This window comes from Caretta caretta, chromosome 11 (assembly GCF_965140235.1).
Source record: "Caretta caretta isolate rCarCar2 chromosome 11, rCarCar1.hap1, whole genome shotgun sequence".
NCBI classification, from domain to species: Eukaryota; Metazoa; Chordata; order Testudines; family Cheloniidae; genus Caretta; species Caretta caretta.
The window spans coordinates 56,447,529-56,472,418 of record NC_134216.1 but is presented as its reverse complement, the minus strand read 5'-3'; the positions used below and the strand labels follow the sequence as shown (position 1 = coordinate 56,472,418).

At 40.2% G+C, this 24,890-nt stretch overlaps 1 protein-coding gene across 5 annotated transcripts in view; it reads left to right on the top strand.

Moving 5' to 3' along the window:
• DNAH7 (dynein axonemal heavy chain 7) overlaps nucleotides 1–24,890 on the top strand; it is a 285,097-nt gene that overhangs the window by 28,293 nt on the left and 231,914 nt on the right. For all 5 annotated transcript variants that reach the window (XM_048868445.2, XM_075118030.1, XM_075118029.1 and 2 more), the window contains 5 exons: nucleotides 6,356–6,481; nucleotides 12,806–12,925; nucleotides 14,531–14,714; nucleotides 15,996–16,175; nucleotides 17,777–18,052. In XM_048868445.2, coding sequence (XP_048724402.1) covers nucleotides 6,356–6,481; nucleotides 12,806–12,925; nucleotides 14,531–14,714; nucleotides 15,996–16,175; nucleotides 17,777–18,052 — 886 coding nt within the window. The remainder of the gene's footprint in view (nucleotides 1–6,355; nucleotides 6,482–12,805; nucleotides 12,926–14,530; nucleotides 14,715–15,995; nucleotides 16,176–17,776; nucleotides 18,053–24,890) is intronic.

The window sequence follows — 24,890 nt, the reverse complement described above, 5'->3', positions numbered from 1 at the left end:
GAAGAAACTGCAATTCAGAAGTCTGAGGGTGATCAGATATATGCTATGTCATCTTATAAAGAAACCAAAAAGAGTGGATGCTCTGTGAAGAAAAATATTTTCATCTGCAACACTGGGCATAAGAGTGTTAAATTATGAAGCTGTAATGGCTTCCTACCAGAACCATGTTTGGGGAAAGGTGGTGGTATTTGCAACATCCCTTCCTGAAGATCAGAGGCAGTTAGCCAGTGCCCTCATTTCTGAAGGATGGCTTGTTGCAATGCATAGTGTTATAGTGTCATTTGATTCATCTTACTCTTCTGTCAGAGCAGTACCTTGAACCATCTCTTAGGCATCACATGTGACTTATAACATCTGGACTCACTCCAGAAAACAAAAGCTAAATATGAAGTACCTTCCCTTTGAATGAGGTGGCTTATTTAACACAAAGACGATGAAGTCCTTGAAAAATGAAGGATGCTAGGTTTACAGCCAGATATTTGTAAGTATATCAACAGCCCAGGAGAACTTGAGTACCTGTGTTCAGGTATCACATGCAGAAATATCCATTCTCATCTTTGCCATGTTATTTTTAACAGAGATGCCACTGCCATCAACAAAAACATCCTCCTCAGAAACATTAGCAGCAAAGGAGAAAAACTTTTAAGCCCGATGTAAACGACAAATAAGTCCCAGAGTTAACTTCTGTGCCAGGCTTTGGACCTCAAGTTTAGTATGCGGCCTGAGAGCCAAAAAACAATTAATCATTCCTTTCCCACCCCATTTGATGACTACCTGTGTTACTACTTCAACAACTGGAGTGCTATAAACATAGACAGGTGGATTTAGAAATAACACACAGCAGACACCGTATCCAGTTAAATTCTCTCTCCTCTTAAGCATCCCAATTCAGTTCTCCTCTTAAGCACCCCCTATCTCATCCCTATTCAGGGACCCTTCTCGTAACTCTACTAAGATCAGAGGTTCTGTCTGGTTTGACAACAGTGACCATAGATGAGGCGCCAAGGGAATTCAGAGGAAAAGGAGTTTAATAAAGATAATTCCTAATCCTGAAAAGGGATGGAGGTTTTTGACCTATATTAGAATTGAGAAAACATTCTTTTGTCAGAAAGTTCACTTACATATGCTGACCCTAGCGTTTATAATACCTTCCCTTTCAGCACAGAATTGGTTTGCAGCTTTTGATATGAATGATGCATATTTCAATCAGACTCAGTCTTTGTTTTTTAGTAGGGAAGATGATTTCCCATTCAGGGTCCTTCAGTTTGGTCTTTCTGCTGGCTCCAGAAGTTTTACAAAATGCTCTCAGATGTGGTAGCACATTTACAGAGACAATAGATCCATGGATACCCATATTTAGATGACAGTTAAAACCATTGCCAGAAGAAAATCTGTCCAGAACCATGTATCCTAAGGTTATCTCGTTGAGAAGTTGGGACTTAGGCTAAATTTGGAGCAGTTGCTCTTGCTACTCACTCAAAAGATCTGGACTGTCAAGTAGGGAGAGCACTTCTTCCGGAATAGGTTTTTAAAGATTCAGTTAGCCATAGCTTTACTACACCAACCACCATGTCAGAGAGCCATATTCTTTCTTAAATTAATGGGCTTAATAGCCTCAGCTGTATATGCAACAACTTACACCCAGCTCAAAATGAGATCTCAAACAGTGGTTGGCAAATAATTACTAAATGAATTTAGCCAGCTTCTCTAACAAAGACCATACCAAAGAATTTGCAATTCTCTCAATCAATCATGGGAGACTCAGTCACAATATTCTTAATGGGGGTGGCTTTCAACCCTCCAGTTCCATCAGTAACCTCAGAAACATCCAGTGTGGGATGAGGAGCACACGTCAATGAATGGATAGTTCATGGCCATTGGGATTCCCAGGAAAAGCAAACAAACAGCAGTATGCTAGCAGAGCTGACAGCAATACGATGGGTTTCCAAATCTTTTCTGCTTCATCTTCATCACAAGGTGGTTCAGCTAGTCAAGGACAACATAAGACTGGCTGTACTAGGTTAGACCAATGGGCCTGGTATCCTGTCTTCTGACAGTGGCTGGTGCCAGATGCTTCAGAGACAGGGCAATTATCAAGTGATCCATGCAGGGCTCTATCTAGAGTGATCCATCCCGTCATTCAGTCTTGGCTTCTGGCAGTCTGAGGTTTAGAGAAACCCAAAGCATGGTCCCTGACCATCTTGGCTAATAGCCACTGATGGACCTATCCTCCATAAACTGATCTAATTTGTTTTTGAACACATTTATGCTTTTGGCTTTCACAGCATCACCCAGCAATGAGTTCCACAGTACTTCCTTATGTTTGTTTTAAATCTGTTGCATATTAATTTAATTGGGTGACCCTTGGTCCGTGTGTTATGAGAAGGGTATATAACACTTATTTTCTCCACACCATTCATGATGGACCTCTATCATATCCCCTGCCTGGTCATCTCTTTTCCAAGCTGAATAGTCCCAATCTTTCTTAATCTTTCCTCATATGGAAGCCTTTCTCTGCACTTTTTCCAATTCTGATGTATCTTCTTTTTTTTAGATAAGGTGACCAGAACTGCATTCAATATTCAAAGTGTGGGAAAACCATGGATTTATATAATTGCATTATGATATATTCTGTCTTATTATCTATCCCTTTCCTTATGGTTCCTGACATTCTGTTAGGTTTTTTGACTGCCGCTGCACATTGGGTGGATGTTTTCAGAGAACTATCCACAGTGACACCAAGATCTCTTTCTTGAGTGCTAAAAACTAATTTAGATCCCATCATTTTGTACGTATAGTTTGGATTATGTTTTCCACGGTTCATTGCTTTGCACTTACCAACATTGAATTTCATCTGTCATTTTGTTGCCCAGTTCCCCAGTTTTGTGAGATCCCTTTGTAATTCTTCAGTCAGCTTTGGCCTTAACTATCTTGAGTAATTTTGTATCATCTGCCAATTTTGTCACCTCACTATTTACCCCCTTTTCCAGATCATTTATGAATATGTTGAATAGTACTGGTCCCTGTACAGACCTTTGGGGGACACCACTATTTACTTCTCTCCATTCTGAAAACTGACCATTTATTCTTACCCTTTGTTTCCTATCTTTTAACCAGTTATTGATCCATGACAGGACCTTCCCTCTTACCCAATGGCTGCTTACTTTTCTTAAGAGCTTTTGGTATGAGACCTTGTCATGACATGGTAGCAGTAAGTTATGTAAAAAATAGGTTGGAGCTTACTCCCTGGAGCTGTGGGAGGCAGTGGCTCGGTAGGAATGGTGCAGTGAGCACAAGATCTTTGCTGTAGCTCTAGATAGAGCCCTGCATGGATAAAGATTTATATCCATGGATATAAACCGGATATCCACAGAGCTACAGGGCTCTACCAGGAACTGCAGGGGTGAAAGCAGCAGCATGTCAGGCACCAGTGCCCCATGCTGGTAGCTCCTCCAGGTAGTTGTACTTCCCCCAGCTCTGCTTCTGGGGTAGGCACTAGGCTGTCCCTGGTTGCACTATTGTGTACAACCAGCTTGCACACCCCTGGACAGGAGACACAGACCGCTGTGTGAAAGGGACTGCTGTCCAGGAGCATGCGAGCCACTTGCACACAGTAGTGTGACCAGGGACAGCTGCCGGTGCTCCCCTGGTGCCCGCCCTAGTGGGCAGGGCTGGGAGTGGGGTGGGGCTGGGCACAGTACAGGAGTGGGGCCGGAGGACCTGCTGGAGTGGGGCACTGATTTCTGTGAGCAGCGGCCTGACATGCTGCTGCTTTCACCTCTGCGGTTCCCGGTAGAGCGCTGTAGCGCCATGTATACCCACATCCGGGGATATAAATCTTGCATCTGCACAGGGCTCTAGCTCTGCACCTAGCTGCCTAGGATGGTCATTAAAAAACCATCAGTGGTACACAAGAGCTTAGACTCATGGGGTCATTCAGATGTAGACAGCTTTTCAACCAAGAAAAACCATGAAATGTCCCAGGTTTTGATTGAGAACAGGAAAAGACAGCCAATCCATCTCAAAATCAGCCCTCATAAACCAGTGGCAGGGTCTTCTTTATCCCTTCCCTCCATTTCCCCTCATCCAGAGGATAATAAGGAAGATAAAATAAGACAAAGTAATTCAGGTTGCCCCAAAATAGTTGAGGCAACAGTATTTCCCAGACCTTCTTCAGCTATCCAAAGGAATTTAGCAATCTTTCCATTCACTCCACATCTGTTGGCTCTACAGCATGGAATGGATTATTACTCATATCCTACTAGTGCCTGCTAGCTTGGGCTATAGGGCTCGGGCAGAATTAGAAAAATCTTCTCATTAGAGGTACACGTCTTAATTAACTCCCAGGAAAGACTCAACCCATACGTGGTGTAGCCTCAAGTGGAAGAGTTTTTTTCCTCTGGGCAAATAGTAGCAATATAGTCCCAACCCCAGCTTTCATTCAGGCTGTATTGGACTACATGGTACAGCTGAAATTTTCAAGTCTCTTTATCATTGATTAAAGTTAATTTAGCAACCATATCGATTTATCACTCATAGAAAACAATCTGTTTCCACACATGGGACAGTAAAGAGATTTATGAAAGGGTTGATGAACTTCTACCAACCAGTCCAGAACCCTTCACCAGCATTGGATCTTAACATAGTCCTAACACAACTTATGAAGTCTCTTTGAGCCAGTGGGAGAGTGCTCTTTATTTCACCTTTCAATTAAAACAGCTTTCACTATAGCTGTAACATCAGCTATAAAAGTGACTGAACTGCAGCCTCTCATGGCTGACCTGCGATTTATAGTATTCCAAAAAGATAAAGTTGTGCTATGTCACCAACAGGTTCCTACCTACTTTGGTAACCCAATTTCACATTAATCGGTCAATTAACCTGCTGGTAATTTTCCCAAGCCCACATGCACATGCAGGTGAAAAATTGCATGATTTAGTTTTAGATACAAAAAGGGCTTGAGTTTATTTTTTAAATTGTTAAGAAAGTTTCCTAATCTATTCACATGTTATGCTAATAATAAAAAAAGTTAAGTGATCACCTCTTATGCATTATCAAATTGGCTTAGGCTATGCATATAAGGGGCCTACACACTAGCATCCATCCCTATCCTTATTCCACCACAACGATGGTGAACTCAATGGCATGCCTTAGACATGTTCCACGTACAGAAGTTTGTAGGGCTGCAATGTGGAGATCCATAGATACGTTGGACCTAGAGTCTAGATCAGATGCTCAGTTGGGCAGAGCAGTATTTCAATCCCTCTTTAATTAGGACTCTATGTCCCACCTTTCTTCAAGGTCAGTCCTGCTTGTCAAAATATCCCATGAATGAGAATAATCAGAGGCCACTCGAAGAAGCAATGAAGGTTACTCACCTGTAACTTAAGTTCTTTTAGAGGTACTCTCTCTATTCTCACTCCCAGACCATCTTCCCTTCTTTCTCCAAGTCCTAATTCCAAACTTGGATTTGAGGAGATTGTTGGAAGGAAATGAGGTGGCTGGAACACCATGTCCCCTTCTGTACCCTGACCCTCATAACATTCAGGAACAGTGAATAGAGAGGCAGGGAGGGGGCGCAAAAGTGCTCCAGCAGGCACTGCTATCAAAAGATTCCACAGTCAGAGCCACGCCATCAGCACATCCCACGAATGTGAACATGCAGAGTGCACCTCAAAGAACTCTGGTTACAGGCGAGAAACGTTAATCTCTGTCACAATAAAAAATGTTTGTTACAATTTTAGTTTTTTAAAAAGTCATGGCACAAAATATTTTAACTATTAAATCTATTTTCCATTAGAAAGTGTTACATAACTGTGATTAACAGTTTTTAAAGTATGTAAAGTTAGCAGGATACCACAAAGTGCCAAATATGTAAAAATGCATGAAAATTGTACTCAGTAGCAGGCAGACTGAGGTGAAAAAGGCAATGACTTTTTATTAAAAGACCTTAGAATTCATGGGTTTTGTGACAGAAATCATGGTTGTGACAGACATCCAGCCTTACCTATTACATATTCAAGATCATTTAGAAAAATTATTGGTTAATTACCTGTATAAGCAGCATGCATGTAATCTAATTAGTTTGATGAACTCTAAGGGACCATGAATAAGTTGCATATCTCTGCGTAAGTTTTAGCATAAACTTATTTCTCAATATGTAATTTTATATGTACACCCCAATATTCTAGGACAATATTTTTAATTTCTGAAGAGTGAAAGAGGAAATTGTTTTATTTCCAAAATTGTAAATCTCAGTGGCATGCAACACAATTATAACTATTAAGGAAAATATACATATTTTTTGGATTCTTAGCATGACTAATTGGAGACTTTATTTTACTGTTTTGTTTAGAATGGAAGTTGTGCCAAAATTCTGGAACAAATCTTTCTTATCAGCCTGCAGTTACATAAAGGAAAATTTGTATGCAATGAACCCCACAATGCTGGCTGTTCTGGACTTATGGGAGACTTCTTTTAAGTAAGTGTGGGCCCTGTAGATTTCAAGCTTTTCTGACACAAAATGTGCAAAACCTACTTATTGTGTCATCATAGGATTTAAGGCTACTATGGAACTCTTCCAAGTGATTGTTGACTCTATATAGCTGGCCACATTCCTGATACAGTGCATGGGTTGGGACTGAAAATGAGGGAGATGGTTATATACCCATGTCATGGGCAGACCATTGCCTCCTTTCGTTTTGAAGTTGCACTGACTTACATGTTTTCTGTTGGAGAAATGGAACCTGTTTTGATTTACTTGTGCTAAATCTGAAAGTTGGTTAATGAAGAATGTCCTAGAACCAGTCAGACATTCCAAACATATTTTTGTTACTTTTCTGCTTCCATCATTGTGACCAAATAGGAGACCAGAAGGACTGCCACTGAGTCTATAGTGAAGGGCAAAAACTCAGCATTAGAAAAATGTTTAATAGTCTTAAAAAAAAAAGTTAGATTACTCAGAAAAGGAGCATGCAAAAAGGCTTATTCCAGAATGGAAAAAAGTGTCTATGATCTCAGCCATCTAGCCCCACAAATTTATAATATTTAACTGATGGCTGCCTTGACATCCTTTTATGCAGGACTCTCAGAATATTTTGCTACCAATGGATACTGTGACAAAACTCTGTCCTTGCCTCCATGGGTCCCACATTTCCTGGCAGATTTTGCTAGCCTCAGAGGCTCACTGTGACCCTCCACATAACCCTTCTCTCTCTAGAGACAAGGGTCACAGTCTACTGAGCCATTTTCATCATAAGCCAGCAAGGGAGGTGAGGAGAAGTTATCCTTCTTTGCACAGTCTCTATTGTCTCCCAGTCTCAGTGATTAATCAGGGGGCAAAGGTGGGGGGGGGAGAGCCCAGGCCCACCCTCTACTCCAGGCTCCAGCCCAGGGACCCTAATAGTATCAGCTATGGTTGCTGACCTTTTAGAAACATGACATGTACAATTCCCTGGGCTACTTCCCCTAAAGCAGCCCTCACTTCCTCAAGCTCCACTTCACCCTTACCTCAGGGCCTCCTTCCTTGTGCCTGATATGGTGTGTACTGCTCAGTCTCTCCAACAGCACAACTTCCTCCCACAGCTCCTGACATGCACACCCACCTGACTAACTGGAAGGCTTTTAACTAGTTTCAGCCAGCCCCTGATTGGCTTCAGGTGTCCCAATCAACCTAGCATTCTCCCTGCCTTCTGGAAAGTTCTTAATTGGCCCCAGGTGTCTTAATTGACCTGGAGCAGCTTCCATTTCACTTAACCTGGTACCAGGGATTTGTTTAGCCTGGAGTTAATATATCTATCTCCCACTACTTTTCTATAGCCATCTGGCTTTGCCCCGTCACAATACATAGTTCAGAATGTTATCTTTCAGGCTTTCAACAGTGTTAAATGCTAGGCTAAGATAAGAGGAATTCATATATTCCCATTCTTGTGGGATATAAGCAACAGTTGAAGGAGTACCACGTGAGCTATTGAGAGAATTATGCAAGTATGGCAGTCCCACAGATTCATGTTGAATGTACAAAAATGTTTTCTGTCATATCAGTCTCTGATGTTCTCATGAGTCACATTAGTAATGTGAGGGCAGATCACTCTAACTCCCTTGGGTTCCTTGAAAATCACTGCCTTAGTTCACATATTAAACCTTGCTGATTAGGTTTGCTGGGAACTGTGATATGTGGGGACAAAGTGCATATGTATAGCAGAACCTCAATTTTAAGAATTAAGAGAACTAAGAGATTAACAGCTGAAAATATTCTCATTGTGTAGGAGGTACGAAAGCAAAGAAGAATCCTCTTACTTGATTAATATAGCTGATTCTGGTTAGCTAATTCCTCATTTTGACGGCAAGAGTCCTGAAGTAACTTTATATTGTCAGAGGGAATGATCTTTAAAAGTTTTGAAAGTTGTGGTTGAGCAGGATATTATTTCTGTTTCTGATGATTCAGGACCTTCCAATAACAGTGACATTAATTTGAATCTTCAATTGAATCAACTTCCAAGTGAAAATTTTCAGATTTGAAATCCAATTAATTTTAAAATGTATATTTTTACAGGCAAGAAAAAGACAATGGAAAAAAAAACTTTTATAAGGTTTTCTTTGTCAAATTTAGGGTTGTCCTCTAAATCTACAGATATGGCTAGTGGGGACTGTCCCAATTTCTGTGACAGGGAGTTCTTCAGCTACCCAGTAAGCAGCATTTGATAGTTAATCAGATTCTGTAATAATCAGAAATGCAAGCTATTCTAGTAAGATTCCTTTTTAGTAAAATAAAATGCACCTTTTTTAAGATACTAAAACTGATTAATTTAATTAAATAGACATTTTTGTTCAATTGTAGGAACTAATCAAGGGGTAATAAACTATTTCTGTCAAATATTCTTCACTTATCTACTAAATTTCATATACTCGGGCAAATAGGGTGCAGAATTTAGAATCTTTATCTTGGGCTTGTGAAATTGATGTTCTGCTTTGAGAATTTTCTGTATCGATAACTGTTGTGATATATGTTTCCTTGTCACATGCTCTTGGAAGCTTCTAGTAAGCAAAATCATTTAGAGCTGTTCAACCCTCTTTCCTTCATCATACTGCATGGACTCATCACTGCGACACTGCTGGAAGAAGACACAACTGGCACCAGGCCTCACCACCTTCCTCACTGTCAAGTGGGAGTATGTGTTGGAGGACCAGTTGGCATTATGTCTCTTTTCTCCAAACAGGAAAGGAAACATTTTGATGTAGAGAAGCTGTTGCAGAGGTGGGTTCTTAAATCTGCAGGATTTAGCAGTGAGAAGCTTTCAACATCAATCTTCATGTGACTCTTTGGCCTGGGCCTTTGACACTACTTTTGCCATGCATACAGCCATGTTCATTGAGTGGGTATTCAAAGTTGAGGTGACTCTTGATTTTGACAGTTCCAGTCTCAGTCAAATAGGTCTTTAGAGCTGCCTCCATCAGAAGCAGTTTGAGGCAGCCCTCCCAGTAGTTTTGGGTTCAGTTGAAGAAGGGGATACAGAGTGCGCCTGTCTGGGTTCTGGATTTCTCCGAGGCATCTTTGATATGGACATGTCCAGTTTTTTGTTGTTTGTGGTGGTTTTTTTCCCCACTGCTTTGATCATCACCAGCAAGGATCTCTCCTTCATTAAATTGCTCCCTGGCTTTGGCAGTGGGTCTCCTCTTTGGAAACATTAGGCTTCAGTGACTGGGAACTCTGGTCCTGATCAAAAACTCCCACTGACTTCAGTGGGAGGGGGACCAGTCCCCAACTGGGTGTTGGAGATACTTATTTAGGGTGATAAGGTAATTTCTTCAATAGCTTTAGCCTAGCAGTGGAACATGATTAAGCTTCTATGTACACAACAAATTGAACCATATGTAACTGGGTCAGTTATGACTAGATTTTGAAAGCAGTTTTTTGCACCCAAAACTCTTCTGTAAGTTTGTTGGAGTATTGACTGTACAGTGAATGCAGAATCAGGCCCCAACATGCCTGTTCTTACCATGTAAATGGAGATTATCTGATATGCATATCAAATCTCCAGTTTTTTTGTATCCCATCTTTCTCTGTCCTTATACCAAATACATTTTCTATAGAAAAATGATCTTAGTATTTGTTGTAATATGATTGGAGATCAAGCCTTCAAGTTTTTGGTTTCCCTCTTCTGACCCATCTCATGGCTAGTGTACCTGCAATACCCATTTAATATATATAGCTCTGTGGTTCTCTACACCCAGCTTATTTGCCACTAGGAGTAGACTCCAACCAGGCATCCTCACCTTGCTTTGGAGCACCTCTGCTCTGCCCATTTTTGGACAGGACAGTCAGATAATCAGTAATGGGGAAGGAGTGGAGTTGGGAGACTCCTTTCAGGTCCACCTTTCAGTGACTCCCTGTTCTCTGCATGAGAAGAAGAGCTCCTTATACCTTAGGTCATTACCTCAGTCAATAGAGTATACACAGTTTCTCTGCTTAAGTGTCAGGGAACCTCTGTCCCCTACAAGGAACTTCTTAAATTGATCCTCCTCTCAATGGCTTCCTCTTTTCCCCATTCCTTCTTCTGTAGCCTCTAGGGAGCTCTTTGCAACTGAAGGCAATTATCACATACCCCTAATACCAGACCCCTTGAAGAGAGGACATGAGATTAGGGTCCCATACCTTTGCCTATCACCCCTGCCTCTCAATTTGTCCTCCCCCTCCTTCTGCAGATGCCCCGGGCATGTTTTCTCAGACAATTATGCTTGTACCTTCTCTCATATTACTGAGTCCCTTAAGACCTCTTCCATACAGCAGGAGGAAGTGGAATTATCTTTTTTCCTAAATTTTGGGAGGTCCTCATACAAGCTTCTCTTGGTCCAGCCCTCTGTTTGAAAATGGATGGACTTTTGCAGGGTAGTCACATGGAGCTCTGTCCACCTTTTCACCAAGCACCTTCATGTGAGCCTGACCACACTAGTTGATGTGGCATTTGGATAGGAGTACTTCAGTCAGTCAGTCAGTCAGTCTGCATTAGACTGCATCATTCCAAGTAGGAAAGAGTTATTATCTTGCTCAGCGGGGCACTTGCAGATATTTTTCCCCTTTTTGCTCAACCCTCTTCCTCATTCACCTTATTATTTCTGCTCAGTCAGTTAATTGGTCCAGAGTTTCCTTTTTGCTTCTTAGAGTAGACAAAATTGCTTGATCCTGCTCTTTTTGACTGACACCAGAGGATTGAATCAACACTGCATCCACAGTGGCTTGCCAACTAGAAAGCAATTGCAGTAGTAGGTTACACATTTGTTTTTACATCTGCTAACTATCAGACAAGTACCCAATTTATTTGGCTTTAAATACCTTACAAATGTTAAAAAGAATTTTGCTAGCTGACTCACATTACTAAATTTACTAAAATGTTATTTCTGTCTTATATTTGTGTTTTTGTATATTTGTGAAGCTTCTTGAGTTGAATTTTACTAGAAGGGAATCATTTAAAGCACACACAGGGTATTTTTCCTGAATGTAAATAGAATTGGTGACCTGCACATGGGCCCCAATTCTGCAAACATTTATTCATATGCTTAACTTTACTCATGTGAGTAGTTCCATTATCTTCAACTTAATATCATATTTAAAGTTCTCTGAAACCCTGGCCATCTCATTGCACATATGAAGCATGTACAAAACTTGTAGTCAATATTGCAATATTTATTTTAAATTTATATTTTGTTTTCCTAGAATAATAGTAGCAAATATCTTATAGCAACTTGCTATTTTAATTAAAATCATGGATGTGAAATAATTTTAAAATCAAACTTAAGAAGTAGGTTATAATTAGGGCCCTACCAAATTCCCGGCCATGAAAAACATGTCACGGACTGTGAAATCTGGTCTTTCATGTGCTTTTATCCTGTACTATACAGATTTCACTGGGGAGACCAGCGTTTCTCAAATTGGGGATCCTGACCCAAAAGGGAGTTGCAAAGGGGTTGCAAGGTTATTTAGGGGGGGTCATAGTATTGCCACCCTGACTTCTGCGCTGCCTTCAGAAATGGCAGTCTGTTGGCTGGGCGCCAACATGGGATGGCATGGTACGGTATTGCCACCCTTAATTCTGTGCTGCTGCCTGCAGAACTGGGCCCTCAGTCAGCAGCCACCACTCTCCAGCTCTGAAGGCAGCAGCGCAGAAGTAAGGGTGGCGTGGTACGGTATTGCCACCCTTACTTCTGTGCTGCTGTTGGCGGGGTGCTGCCATCAGAGCTGGGATCCCAGCCAGCAGCCGCCGCTCTCCAGCTGCCCAGTTCTGAATGCAGCACCGCCACCAGCAACAGCGCAGAAGTAAGTGCAGCAGTACTGCAACCTAGGTTTCTTCTATAGCAGCAGGCTATAAAGGGGCGCGCAGCCACAGGGACCTGGAGGGGAGACAAGTAGGGGGTGGGCAGGGAGAGCCCTCACTCTCCATATTGGTGCACATAACAAAATTCATTCTGCACGTGGATGTAAAAAATTAGAGGGAACATTGACTGCAACCCCCCCTACAATAATCTTGTGACCTCCCCCCTACACACAACTCCTTTTTGGGTCAGGACCCCTACAATTACAACACCATGAAATTTTAGATTTAAATAGCTGAAATAATGAAATTTATGATTTTAAAAATCCTATGACCATGAAATTGACCAAAATGGACCGTGAATTTGGTATGGTCCTAGTTATAATTTTTAACTATGTCATTTGGTAATTTTTCTTTTACAAACAATAACTCAGAGAGAGAAATACAAAGTGAAAAGTATATATACTTAAAATATTCATTTTATGACTGTCTTACAGAAATTTACGCTTAGTTGATAAAGAAACATTTCACAATCGTCAGGAAGCAATGGAACTCTCATTCTTCCAGAATATTGCCCTGAAGCACATGGAATCTGCCAAAGAGGTTCTGCTTAAAAAGTATGATCAAATATATCTTTATGTTTATGTTGCACAGAGAGAAATCTTTAACTTCTGCTCTATATATCTTTGGAAGGTTATTTTATTGGTTTGCCTTTTTATTTTTTGGGGGGAAGGAGAAAAAGTGGCATCTTATTCTCTAATATGTACAATTAAAATGTATCAATGTAAATTGTTGTTCTGTTTTCATTTCCTGTGGTATAAACCAGGGATAATGATGCTTATTCTCCTTTGCAAAATGCTTTGAGATTTATGGATGAAAAGAGATGTATAAATGCTAAGTATATTGTACTGATTTATGCAGTAATGCTTACTCTGGATTTTAGACAACAATGAGAAACTGTACTTGAAGTTTGAAATGGTCTACTTTGCTCGCTTATTTTGGTTGTCATTCTGTGAAGACTGTAAGCTTTTAACATACCGATTACAGGATCCATTTAAAATGCCTGTGTTTTTGGTTTGTTGTCATAAAGACATTGTTATTGATAGGCTCTGAAGGTTGTATGGAATAATACTAATTCACATTAGCCCCATATTATTCCAGTACTACAGATCTAAATCACAGATCTCCAGAAGCAGCCTTCCTTAAACTGCTTGAGTATAGATGAAAAAGCATAGTTCCAGAGCCTTTAGTTTCATATCTAGAACCCCTGCTATAAAAGGCCCTAATCTTGCAGTGGAATTCATTAGCACAGACCCGCTGTGGAGCCCCATTAAAGGGTCACGGTCAAAATGAGTATAATTTATTGTTTAGCAATTTTAATTTAATGAAGACCTACTTTTTAGTATTTTGCTTCCTTTGATTTGCTATTTAAGTTTTGTTGAGCAGTTTGGCAATGTTATTCTTGCAAGACACTTCAGTGGGCCCAATCCTGTCTTTGTTCTATGCTTGTAGCTTCCTACTGAAGTCAGTTTTGAATGTTGAAGAACAGTAAGATTAGTAAAGGAAAAAGTATATCTATTTTCACTGCCTAGTAAATAAGTTATGACAATTTAAGTTAAAAATGTGTAGTTTGCATTTAAAAGTTTCTATACAATAAGGCCAACTCCTGCTCTCACTGAGCTCAAAGCGAGTTTCCCCATTGATTTTTTGGCAGAAGAATCAGGCCCTAACCATGTTACTCTTGAGTGGATTCAAATAAAAATATAGGTCTATAACTCAGATTAATTTACTGTAGCATTAGTGGCACTGTCTCTGAAGACAATGTTGAATTTGTTCTTTCATTACTTACCCTTTGGATCTCTGTCAATTCTCTTTATTAATACCTCCTGACGTCACTCATGAGTGACACAAGAAACTATTTCTTCCTCTGCAACACTTCTGTTCTCTTCTGCCTGAGAAATAAAAGACCAGAACAAGATAACAAACTTAGCTCTCTCACATTTTATATTTGAAATTTGTTTCCATAATAGCAGATAATATTTCAGGTAAACATTCCTGTTAAAGTCACTCAGCCATATGACACCACTCAAGTTAACCTATAGTTGCTCAGATATACTACAGTGTCTTATGACTTATTAAAAGAGATATAATATAAAAATTTATTTAAAAACCTGAGTTTGTTCATTCCAATCACTTAAAACACCCTCTTCTGTTCTTTCAAGGTGGTTTCCAGAAGTGCAAAATATCTATTACCAAGGTAATAAAAGGAAGCAGGTGCCCACTAATGCCAGCAGTGCCAAATTAGAATCTTTCTTCGACTGTGCTGCTACTTTAATGACTCGACAACTGCAAAACTTAGCCTTACTTTCAATGCAGGACTTTACGGATTTAATTGTACAGCCTCCAGTAAGTAGGGTTAGATACTAATAAGACAGTGTTGCTAGTCCATGTACATAAAATGACTTTTTCCATGTTTAATCTATTTTTTCTGAAAAGATTTATCAAAAAGAAGTAATAAAAATTGTGATGGCAAGCTACAATCTTGTTAAAATATCTGAGAAAAATAAAGCAAAAGCACCTTTATTTTTGTTAAGTGAAAAGGGAAATATTAACATATTTTGGATCCAATCAATCAAAAATATAATTTGTAGTTGTAGTCAATTAGATTTATAACTGCAAGACATTGATGTGCATCCAAACCTTGTGGAGTGTAGTTCTCTATCTCTGTTCCATCGGACACCAGCCTTGCCCTCAAATCTGCATGGACCTCCACTCCCAGAGAATGCTGGTGGAGGAACATCCACAGGATCCCAGGGAAGCATGCTGTGGAGCTGGAATGATCCTCTTTTTCCTTCACAATTTGTGCCCAATCCAGCTCCCCTTTGTTCCTGTTATTTTGTCTGCTCATTCATTAAGTGATATTTGTTGTCTGATGGATAATTTTCTCTGTATTTCAATTAAATATATATCCTTTCATAATGGTGATTTCAACATATTTATAATATGTTATTAAAATGCTGGCAGTCTGACAGAGAGATGAAGGAAGGGTTTTAAAAGGAAAGAGAAAGCTGTTCCAAATTTGAAGGGGTGGTGAAAAGCCCATGGAATTCATCAGGGATTAATACAGTATTAGAGATCCCATGGTTGGATTCCTTGGAAGCCCCACCACAGGAAAAAAAGAGTAGTCTAGTGTTCTGTGGTGCAAATACTATCCCTGTAATACTCTCAAGTTAGTTTTTGTGGATTGTGCTTACATTACACCAGTGTATACCTGCAGTAGCTTTATTAAAGTAAATGGATTTATGTTCTGCAACTGGGAGCAGGATCTCACCTTGCATGTGGCGTTACGTGTGTGAGTGCTAATAAAGTAAAGCTGCTACAACCTTGACTTGTATAACCAACTTTATAAAGTTCTGATTTGGAGTAGTACATAGTATACATCCCTGCCACATACTGACAAAATAACAAGTTGAATGTAGTCTTAATGAATGTCAATGTTTCATAAATTTGATCAGAGCAATTTTACATGTAACTTTTATCATGATTACCCTATGTAAAGCATGCCATTTGCAATTAGCACCCTTAAGGATTTTAGTGCTTAAGCACTAAATGGTTTTGAAATCATATTTTTTTGATTTTTCCTGTATGAGCTGAGGTAACTAATATATTTCATTCTGTTTTTGTTAGAAATCTGTTCGAGCCTATGAGCATTCAGGTTTCATCATGAGGCTGATCCTTGACAAAGACTGTATTAAGTTTGAACCTGAGTTTAATGATTATGAAGTTATATTTCTGAATATTTATAATGTTATGATTAAAGCTATCAATCTTGTGCCAAGAGTTGAGACCAAATTGTATTCTAAGTGGGTAAGAAATTACTATTTTATAACTTTGTTTTTATTTTCTCACTCTGTTGTTGCTAGATTTAGATCATAGGTAATTTGATTAATAATTCTCCTTTTATATCTTTCACAGTAGTATAATATTGCTCTTTTAGTGCATTGTAGAACACTTGAAACAATTTTAACCTTATTAATCTAAGATATTTAAACCATTCTCTTAAAAATCCAATTTCTGTAATTATTTTTGTAAATATATAGTAGAAAACAGGTAATAAGTTTTTATTTCTTAAAACATTTCTGACCTTAATGTTATGAGAACTGCCTTCATTTTTTGGTAATGCAAAGGGTAGTCTAGTGTTAAATACAAATTCTTGTGAACTGATTATTACTAATAGAGTTTAAAGGATATCTTTTAAGGAACTCACTAAGTTTAAATTGTTTTAATCATCTACACATTATGAAGCAAATTAAAATAATAACCCAAATAGGAAGACTACCCAGGCTAAAGAACACTAAACAAAGCCATGAAAAGCTATTTTAATTAGTTTTCTCCAGCTTGATTCTAAATTGCATCTTACTTACAATTTAAGGATGTAATCCATAACCTGGCAAAGATTAACGGAGTTGCCTTCTGATGCTTCTTCCTCATTCCTCTCTCTGATTGTTTCCAGAGACTTGTGATAGTGGAACTTGGGGAGAAAGTGAGACAGTAGAGCTTTCAATGTTGTTATCAATATACCTAAAGTTAAGCACATGTTTAAAGTGCTATCCTGAATAATTATACTTTCCTGAATCAGGTTTCTACTCAATGAGCTATCAGGTGACAAACAAATAAAACAGAATAACATGTCTTTCAAACAGATAATCAGGTCATTAAGAGGCTGACTGCCAAATATAATTCATTTCATTTTTAGAATGAATGTTGGAAAAGGATAAAATTAAGATTATTTTTTAAGGAATATAAATAGTGTTCTCCAAGCTTGGGAGCTCATTATGGACTTGCAGGAAGTTGGTCAGTTTAATTTGAACGTCACCGATTCATCAGTTGATAGCAAGACTATCTAGACTGAAGTTGTTGTGACTCTCCAGATAAAATAAAATTAATACAGATTAAATTTGAAATAGCAGTAAACATCTTCTATTTTTTTAAATAGCATATTGACATTCTCTAACAATATCTGAATTATACATTTCTATATTCTTGATAGCCAGTGAGACTTTTCAAACTACCATTTTATAAACTAGAAAGGAGTTTGATGCTAAATTTGAGTAGCCATACAGTAGAAATATCTTTCGGACATTTCGGACATGTAGACGAACAGTTAGTACAAGGTAAGCTGTGGTGCTGCACGCTAACTGTCCTTTGGCAGTAGGTCAGAACACACTAGGGAACTTTTAGTATGCAGAGTCCACACAGACATTTAGTATGAAGCATGCTGGAGCTCTGTAGATTTATACTCCAGTTTTTCACAAATTCACTTTTGTCTAGACAAGACCTACATAACTAAATTCAGTTTAGAAAGCTGCATGATTATGTAACATTTAATTGATTATTTTGTACAATTTTTATTGTTCATGAGATAAACATAATAAAACAAGTTACAGAAACAATGTGTTTTTCCAAAGCCGGAAAGCAAGTCTAAATCCACTAATTTGAAACCTATTATCCTCGATGAGATCCTGGATGAGCATAAGAGAAGGATCAAAGAAGAGATTGCCAAAGAAAGCATTGCACCCATAGAGCATCTCAAACTGTATGATAAGTACAGCTTCTTGATAAACAAACAAGCTGAAGAGGATATTGATCGATTCCTGTCAGAGGAACATAACTTTGAAGAAATAACAGGAGAAGCTGTCAAGTACCAAAACCTCAGTGAGGAAATACAGTACACTTCTAGGAAGGTAAATTATATTGATTTTCATAAAAAGACATTGAGTTTATTTTAAAGTTAGTTTTGTACTAGGTATGCTGTTTATCAAAGTTTATAATTATTAGCAGTACTTAAAGTGAGTTGGATCTCATCAGTTTTCTACAAGAAGCTGGTGGTTCTTCGAGTAATTGTCCACATGGATCTGACTTCTGGTGTGCATGTACCCCGTGCATGTGGGATTGGATTGTTTTGGCTAGCAGTGTCCATTGAGGTCACTCCCGCAGCCCAAATGCCCTAATGCCCCCTCTTTCACTTGAGAGCATAAAGGGCAGAGTGGGCCCAACTGTCCTTCATTTCCTTCTAACTGTCCAGTGCTGTGACAGTGTCCGCTTCTTTTACACACTGATTGTTTGACTTAACTCTCTTTTGTACTGTATGTATAATGAATTAGTATTTTAGACTAGATAGTATAGTTGTTAGTTTTTCTGATTATTTTTACATCCAGTGGCTTTAAAAAGAAGATTAAAACAAGCAAACAAAAAAAAAACTTCTTAGTGTTAGGGACTTCCCCAGTACTGGGATCTAATCTCTGTGGCTGAAGTGAAGTTCCTATGGTTCAAAATTTGCCCCTTTTGTGATGCAGCTATTTCACAGCACTTTTTTTGCCTCAAGGAAGGGCATATCCTCAATACATGTTCAATTTGTTGTTCCTTTTTGAAAAGAACTCAGAAGGTGAGAGACACTTGGCTTAAACCATTTCTCTTGGAGCATTCAATGAGGGCCTCATCAGATCTGGAGGAAAAGTCTCTAACGGGCTTGAGTGTGCTTCATCCCTGAGTGCTCCTGTGAGCTGTGGCTCAACTTTGAGCTGTCAAGTTCACTTGTTAAAGAACGTGTCAGATTCTGAAACTGCAGAGCAGCGAAATCCACCTTCATAACTGACTTGGCACTCTGTGGTATGCAGTCCTATTCCCACAAGCCAACATTCATTGCCACTGATGTTCCTTCCCTCATTCCAGGGATCTACGGTCCAAGTTCTGACAGATAACATTACAGCCATGCACTGTCTCAACAGATGGGGGAGCAAGGTCATCTCCACTCTGTCAGAAGGCTGTTTGTCTTTGGACTTGGTGTATTTGTCATCATATAACATCAGTGCCTTTGTAACTGCCAGGCATTCAGAAATCTCGACCAGATCAGCAGTCTTGCTCATCTCTTGGACATTGGATTGACGTATACCTTTCTGCTAATTCCCCTGGAATCCTGAGGAAACTGAGATAGGACAGAGGCTCAATAAATATGATATCCCCAGCATGGACCAGACAGTTCTGGATCTAATCTGATCTTGTAGTGCAGCACCCAATCACATTACCTGTTCTGCCTGAAATAGTCTTACAGAATCATTGCCAGATCTTGTACTCAGATCTAGCATCATTAGGTACATCTACCTTCCTTGCGTCCGCAAGTTCCTGATGGGGGCTCTATCATATTATCTTAATAGGCTAAGGCCTTTCAGGAACGTCCTTAGATTTTATGACTTTTGCAGACAGGGTTACAGGTTAGCCCATCTGAAGTCTATCTAAATGGGTATTTAACATTATAAAATCCTGCTACAAGTTACCCAGCTTAAATCCATCTATGCACATTACAGCCCATTCCACTAGAGCTCAGGCAGCCTATATTGCTTCCTTAAGAAGCATCCCTATTTCAGGGCAGCAACATGGGGATTGGTCCATATTTTCACCTAGCAATATTCCTTAGATAATATTTCCAGGTCAGATGCCAGCTTTGGTAGAGCTGTCCTGTGCTCTTTGTTTAAATAGGATTCTTAGCACTCATCTCCAGGCAAGAAGGTAACTCTTGCTAGTCACTAGAAGTGGGGCCCCTGTGGATAATTACTTGAAGAAAGAACAGTAACTGTTATTCTTTGAGATGTATTGTCCATATGGATCCCATGACTTGTCCTCCTTTCTTCCCTCTACCAAGTTGTATGGCTTTGGGATTCTGTATTGGTGAAGGAACTGAGGGACATTTGGGCTCTTTCTGCCCTTTATATGGTTGGCTGAGGAAGGGGAATGAGGCATGAGGGCTCAAGTGCAAACCCAACTAACACCACCGTCCAAAATCATCTGATCTCGCACACCCGAGTGTGTGCACACCAGAAGTAGGATCTGTGTGGACAATACATCTGGAAGAACTATAGTTATTGTAGTAAGCGTTCTTTATGTATATTTCTGAATGAGTGTAAAGTTCCCTGCTTCTTCACTTACAGGGCCCAATCCTGCTTCCTTTGCATTCAAAGCTTTGCTGTTGCCATAAACTTCAATGACAGCAAGATTAGTCCCCTAATCATATTTATCTAAACGAAGAAATTCCTTTCCAGGAAAGTGGTGGAAGCTCCATTGAAACTTAGTTGTATAACACAATCCAGTCTATGCTGTAGGAAAACAGTTCTGCATTGGCAGGAAAAGGAAAAGATGATATAATCAAAATCTTCCATTATATGAATTTCTATTCAGAAGATTTCTTTATGTTCTCCCATTGTGCAAGACCCTAAAGCCTCTAGATCTTCAGATATCTGTGTGGGCCAAGGTTATCGCACAGAGAAGCTGTGCCTCTGCATTGCGTCCCAGCTCTATTGGAGCAGAACTCTTCTCCAGTCAGCCTTTGCCACCTTACTCTCCCCACATTTAGGGGGGTAGTGCTATTGGTGCAAAGAGCATGGAAGTAAGTTAACACTGGCAAGGTGAGTACTAACACTGAAAATTCCAGCAGAATTGACAGAGAATAACCCTCAAAAGCATCAGTCTCCATGGTAGGTCCTCTTATCAGCAAGCCCTTGTATAACACACAGAAATAATCCAGTTTCTTTGGAGCATGGATGGAGGGATTCCTCCAGAGTCAGTAAATGACATTCTTTTAACATAGTTTTGTGTGTGTGCGTAATTACAATTTAAAATGTACAAGTGTAAAAAGGTAGTACACTGAAAGTTTATAACAGATTTGAATTTTCCTGAATGAAACTCATCACAACTAAGAGTAAACTGTACTTCTCTGAATCATTGTCCATATGCACATTCCACTAATGGTGAAGATGTGCTTAAGGAATCTTTTGGCCAGCAGTGTTTGTATGGCATTCTCGTGTTCTGCATCGAAGATGTGTAAGGGCCTCTCATGCCAACCTCCACTCAGTTTTGCTCTTTGCCTCTTGGTTTTTAGATAGAGTGGTTCCCTGTCCAAGTTCACTGCTAGCAACCCCCTTTTGGCCTTTAAACTTAGTGCAGTTTAGATAGATTTTCTTAGTAAGCTAGCTAGTTTTATTGCCTTTTGGGAAGCCTTTATTTTTTAGTTTTTCTGACTTAGACCTCAGACTTAGGGATGACATCTTTTAGGTTCCTTGGATTTAAATATTGCTGTCATGCAAGGGAGCAATGCCTGTAAATGATGCTTAGGAGAACTGCACATTCTTGGAAAATTTGCTATCTGAAAATCCTTCAGTTTGAAAACCAGGAAGGATAGGGAAGCTCACTTACAGATATGAGGAAGTCTATGAGACTGACTTCAGATGTGGGATCTCCAGACTCTCCTGTCTGTGAGCCCTCATGTCAAGGTTCCTCCCCCACTCTGAACTCTAGGGTACAGATGTGGGGACCTGCATGAAAAACCTCCTAAGCTTATCTTTACCAGCTTAGGTCAAAACTTCCCCAAGGTACAAAATATTCCACCCTTTGTCCTTGGACTGGCCGCTACCACCACCAAACTAATACTGGTTACTGGGGAAGAGCTGTTTGGACGCATCTTTCCCCCCAAAATACTTCCCAAAACCTTGCACCCCACTTCCTGGACAAGGTTTGGTAAAAGCCTCACCAATTTGCCTAGGTGACTACAGACCCAGACCCTTGGATCTTAAGAACAATGAACAATCCTCCCAACACTTGCACCCCCCCTTTCCTGGGAAATGTTGGATAAAAAGCCTCACCAATTTGCATAGGTGACCACACACCCAAACCCTTGGATCTGAGAACAATGAAAAAGTATTCAGTTTTCTTACAAGAAGACTTTTAATAAAAATAGCAGTAAATAGAAATAAAGAAATCCCCCCTGTAAAATCAGGATGGTAGATATCTTACAGGGTAATTAGATTCAAAAACATAGAGAACCCCTCTAGGCAAAACCTTAAGTTACAAAAAAGATACACAGACAGAAATAGTTATTCTATTCAGCACAATTCTTTTCTCAGCCATTTAAAGAAATCATAATCTAAACACACATACCTAGCTAGATTACTTACTAAAAGTTCTAAGACTCCATTCCTGGTCTATCCCCGACAGAGACCAGCATATAGACAGACACACAGACCCTTTGTTTCTCTCCCTCCTCCCAGCTTTTGAAAGTATCTTGTCTCCTCATTGGTCATTTTGGTCAGGTGCCAGCGAGGTTACCTTTAGCTTCTTAACCCTTTACAGGTGAGAGGAGCTTTCCCCTGGCCAGGAAGGATTTCAAAGGGGTTTACCCTTCCCTTTATATTTATGACACCTCAGAACTGAAGAGTATGAGCTAACCAACAGAGTCTTGTCATTGTCAGCCCACTTATTAGCTCAGACAAAAATCACCAAAAGTCTGTCAGTGGAAAAGCGTCAGCTGAAGAGAGAGATCTCCCACCAAGGTCTCTTTGAGACAAAAGTCTTCCCCTCAGGACAAGTCATCTTCTGAGACTTAATGGTGCTGCATGATTCCTGGTGAAGCTTAGGACTTGTGTACAGCAATGTGTACTTAGGGGCAGGATTTGTAAAGTGCATTCGTGTGTTTTGCACTAATTACTCCATGTAGACCCTGCTGGTGCACACTAACCGTTCCGTACTGCTCTTTAATGCTTTGTTAAAGTGCACAAGGGAACTTGTAGTGTGAACCAGTGGGGTCTACACAGGCCAATTAATACATGTAACCAGGCCAGGTACCTCTTGGATGCCTTGTGGCCTAGGCCACTCTACAAGCAGCAGTAGTCCTGTCTTGACATATGTCATTGCACATGGGTGAGGCCACATTTCTTGGGAGACAGGATTAGGGAGGTAAATGAATCAGCAGGCTGGAAACAGAATGTCTGTACTAGCTAAATTAAGGGGGAACACCCGGGGAGCCATTTACAATGGACAAGATAACAATGAATAAGATAAGCCTGGAACATAAAATGAGGTAAAGAGTAAGTCATATATGGACAGAGTGTGCTGTACAGGGATTGGTTTCTACAAAGATAGTCCCAAAATGTGTGATGCAATGCGTAGTAAGGGAAGTATGATGTGCAAATGTGTATAAAGGAAGAGATTTGCTGTGTGATTTTGGATGTGTGATATGCCGTATGCTTGAGTCTGATCAACTTAGCTTAGCTCTGCTTTATGCCAGATAAAGGAACCTGAGTGATGAGATTGGAGTCAAACTGAGTTTTGGGGTACTGAATGGAAGAGGTCTTGGAACCCCAGCATCAGCCTATTTCTGTTTCCCCTTTTGAACTGTTCAGGAAACTCAAGAAAACAGTTTTGTCTATTCCCACCCCTTCCCAGGTTGTGCTTTATTAAATTAACAAATATTCAAAATCAAGTTTTCAAATCCATCCAAAAGTCTACACAAACAGTTTTCTCTTCCTCATACCAGGTCTTTTTGTCTGGGGCCTCTCCTGATTTGCTGGTCACTCCCAGGCCCTATCTGACTGGAGTCTCAGTCCTAACTCCCAGGACTCTCTGCTAGAACTGACTCACTCCTAGCAGTCTCCAGTCGCTGAGCGTTCCCTCCTCCTTACTTTACAGAGCAGTCATCCTGATCTCTCTTAGGTGCAGCTCATTCTGTAATCAGGGTTTGCTAGCCGAAGCACTCCAGCTCTTAAGGGGCGAGCCACCCTGTTACAGTGCACAATACAATAGTGTGCTTTAGAAATCACAACCGTAGTACACATTGCCACACCATGAGATAACCTACATGCTGGCACTGAACAGTTGGCACCAAAACACAAGTGTTGGGAACATCTAGATCAGCACCAAAGGCTCCCCCTCTCCAGTAGGAGCTTAGCACCAGCAACGACTAACCCCACTGCACCAGCGCCATTGAAGACTTCTCTGGTACTACAGCTTCTGACACATCACTCTAGGGTGGCATCCACAACCCTTTCAGGAACATCAGCTATGGCAGAGGAATATCTGGCACCACTTTGACTAGCTGTGTTATCAGTCCAGTTGGTACCATCAAGGTTCACGGCACCAGTAGTTTAGTGTTATTGCAGAGCCCGAATTTACCCTGCTATTGACTCTCCATCCAGTTGTCAGTGCTGCAGCTCTCCTCATGTATGGCACCAGACACCTCAATAAATCTGCCAACCACGCTGCAGCCTATTGCCCCTCCTATGGAGATAGAATATGCCTTTTCCTGAATCTCGTCCAGAGGATCTCCACAGGCCTCACCTTCCTATAGGAGATCCAGACACTTATCCTTGTGACTGACACTGGGACATCCAAGGATTTGGCCCTGGTTCCCAACACCGTCGCCACTGGAACCATGCCAATTTATGCCAGTGTTGCTGTACTGAGGACCTTGGTCTACTCAGAACAGTGCAAACTATTGGGACAAATCTCATCACCCTAAGGTACCTCTCCCATTGTCCTCAGCCACCCACGGTTCACTGGAGCTTCTCCCAATCCAACCTCAGGCTGAGTATGAGGAAGAACCATAAATATCTCCTAGGACCAGCGACTATCATTTCCCTTCTTTGTTGAGGCTGTAGTTCCACCTAGTGCCCTAACTGCTTCCAAGACTTAACTGCTTCCAAGACCTCCTTAAGAGGATGCCAGAATCTCCGCAGCACTTAATGGAAGAGGTTCCAG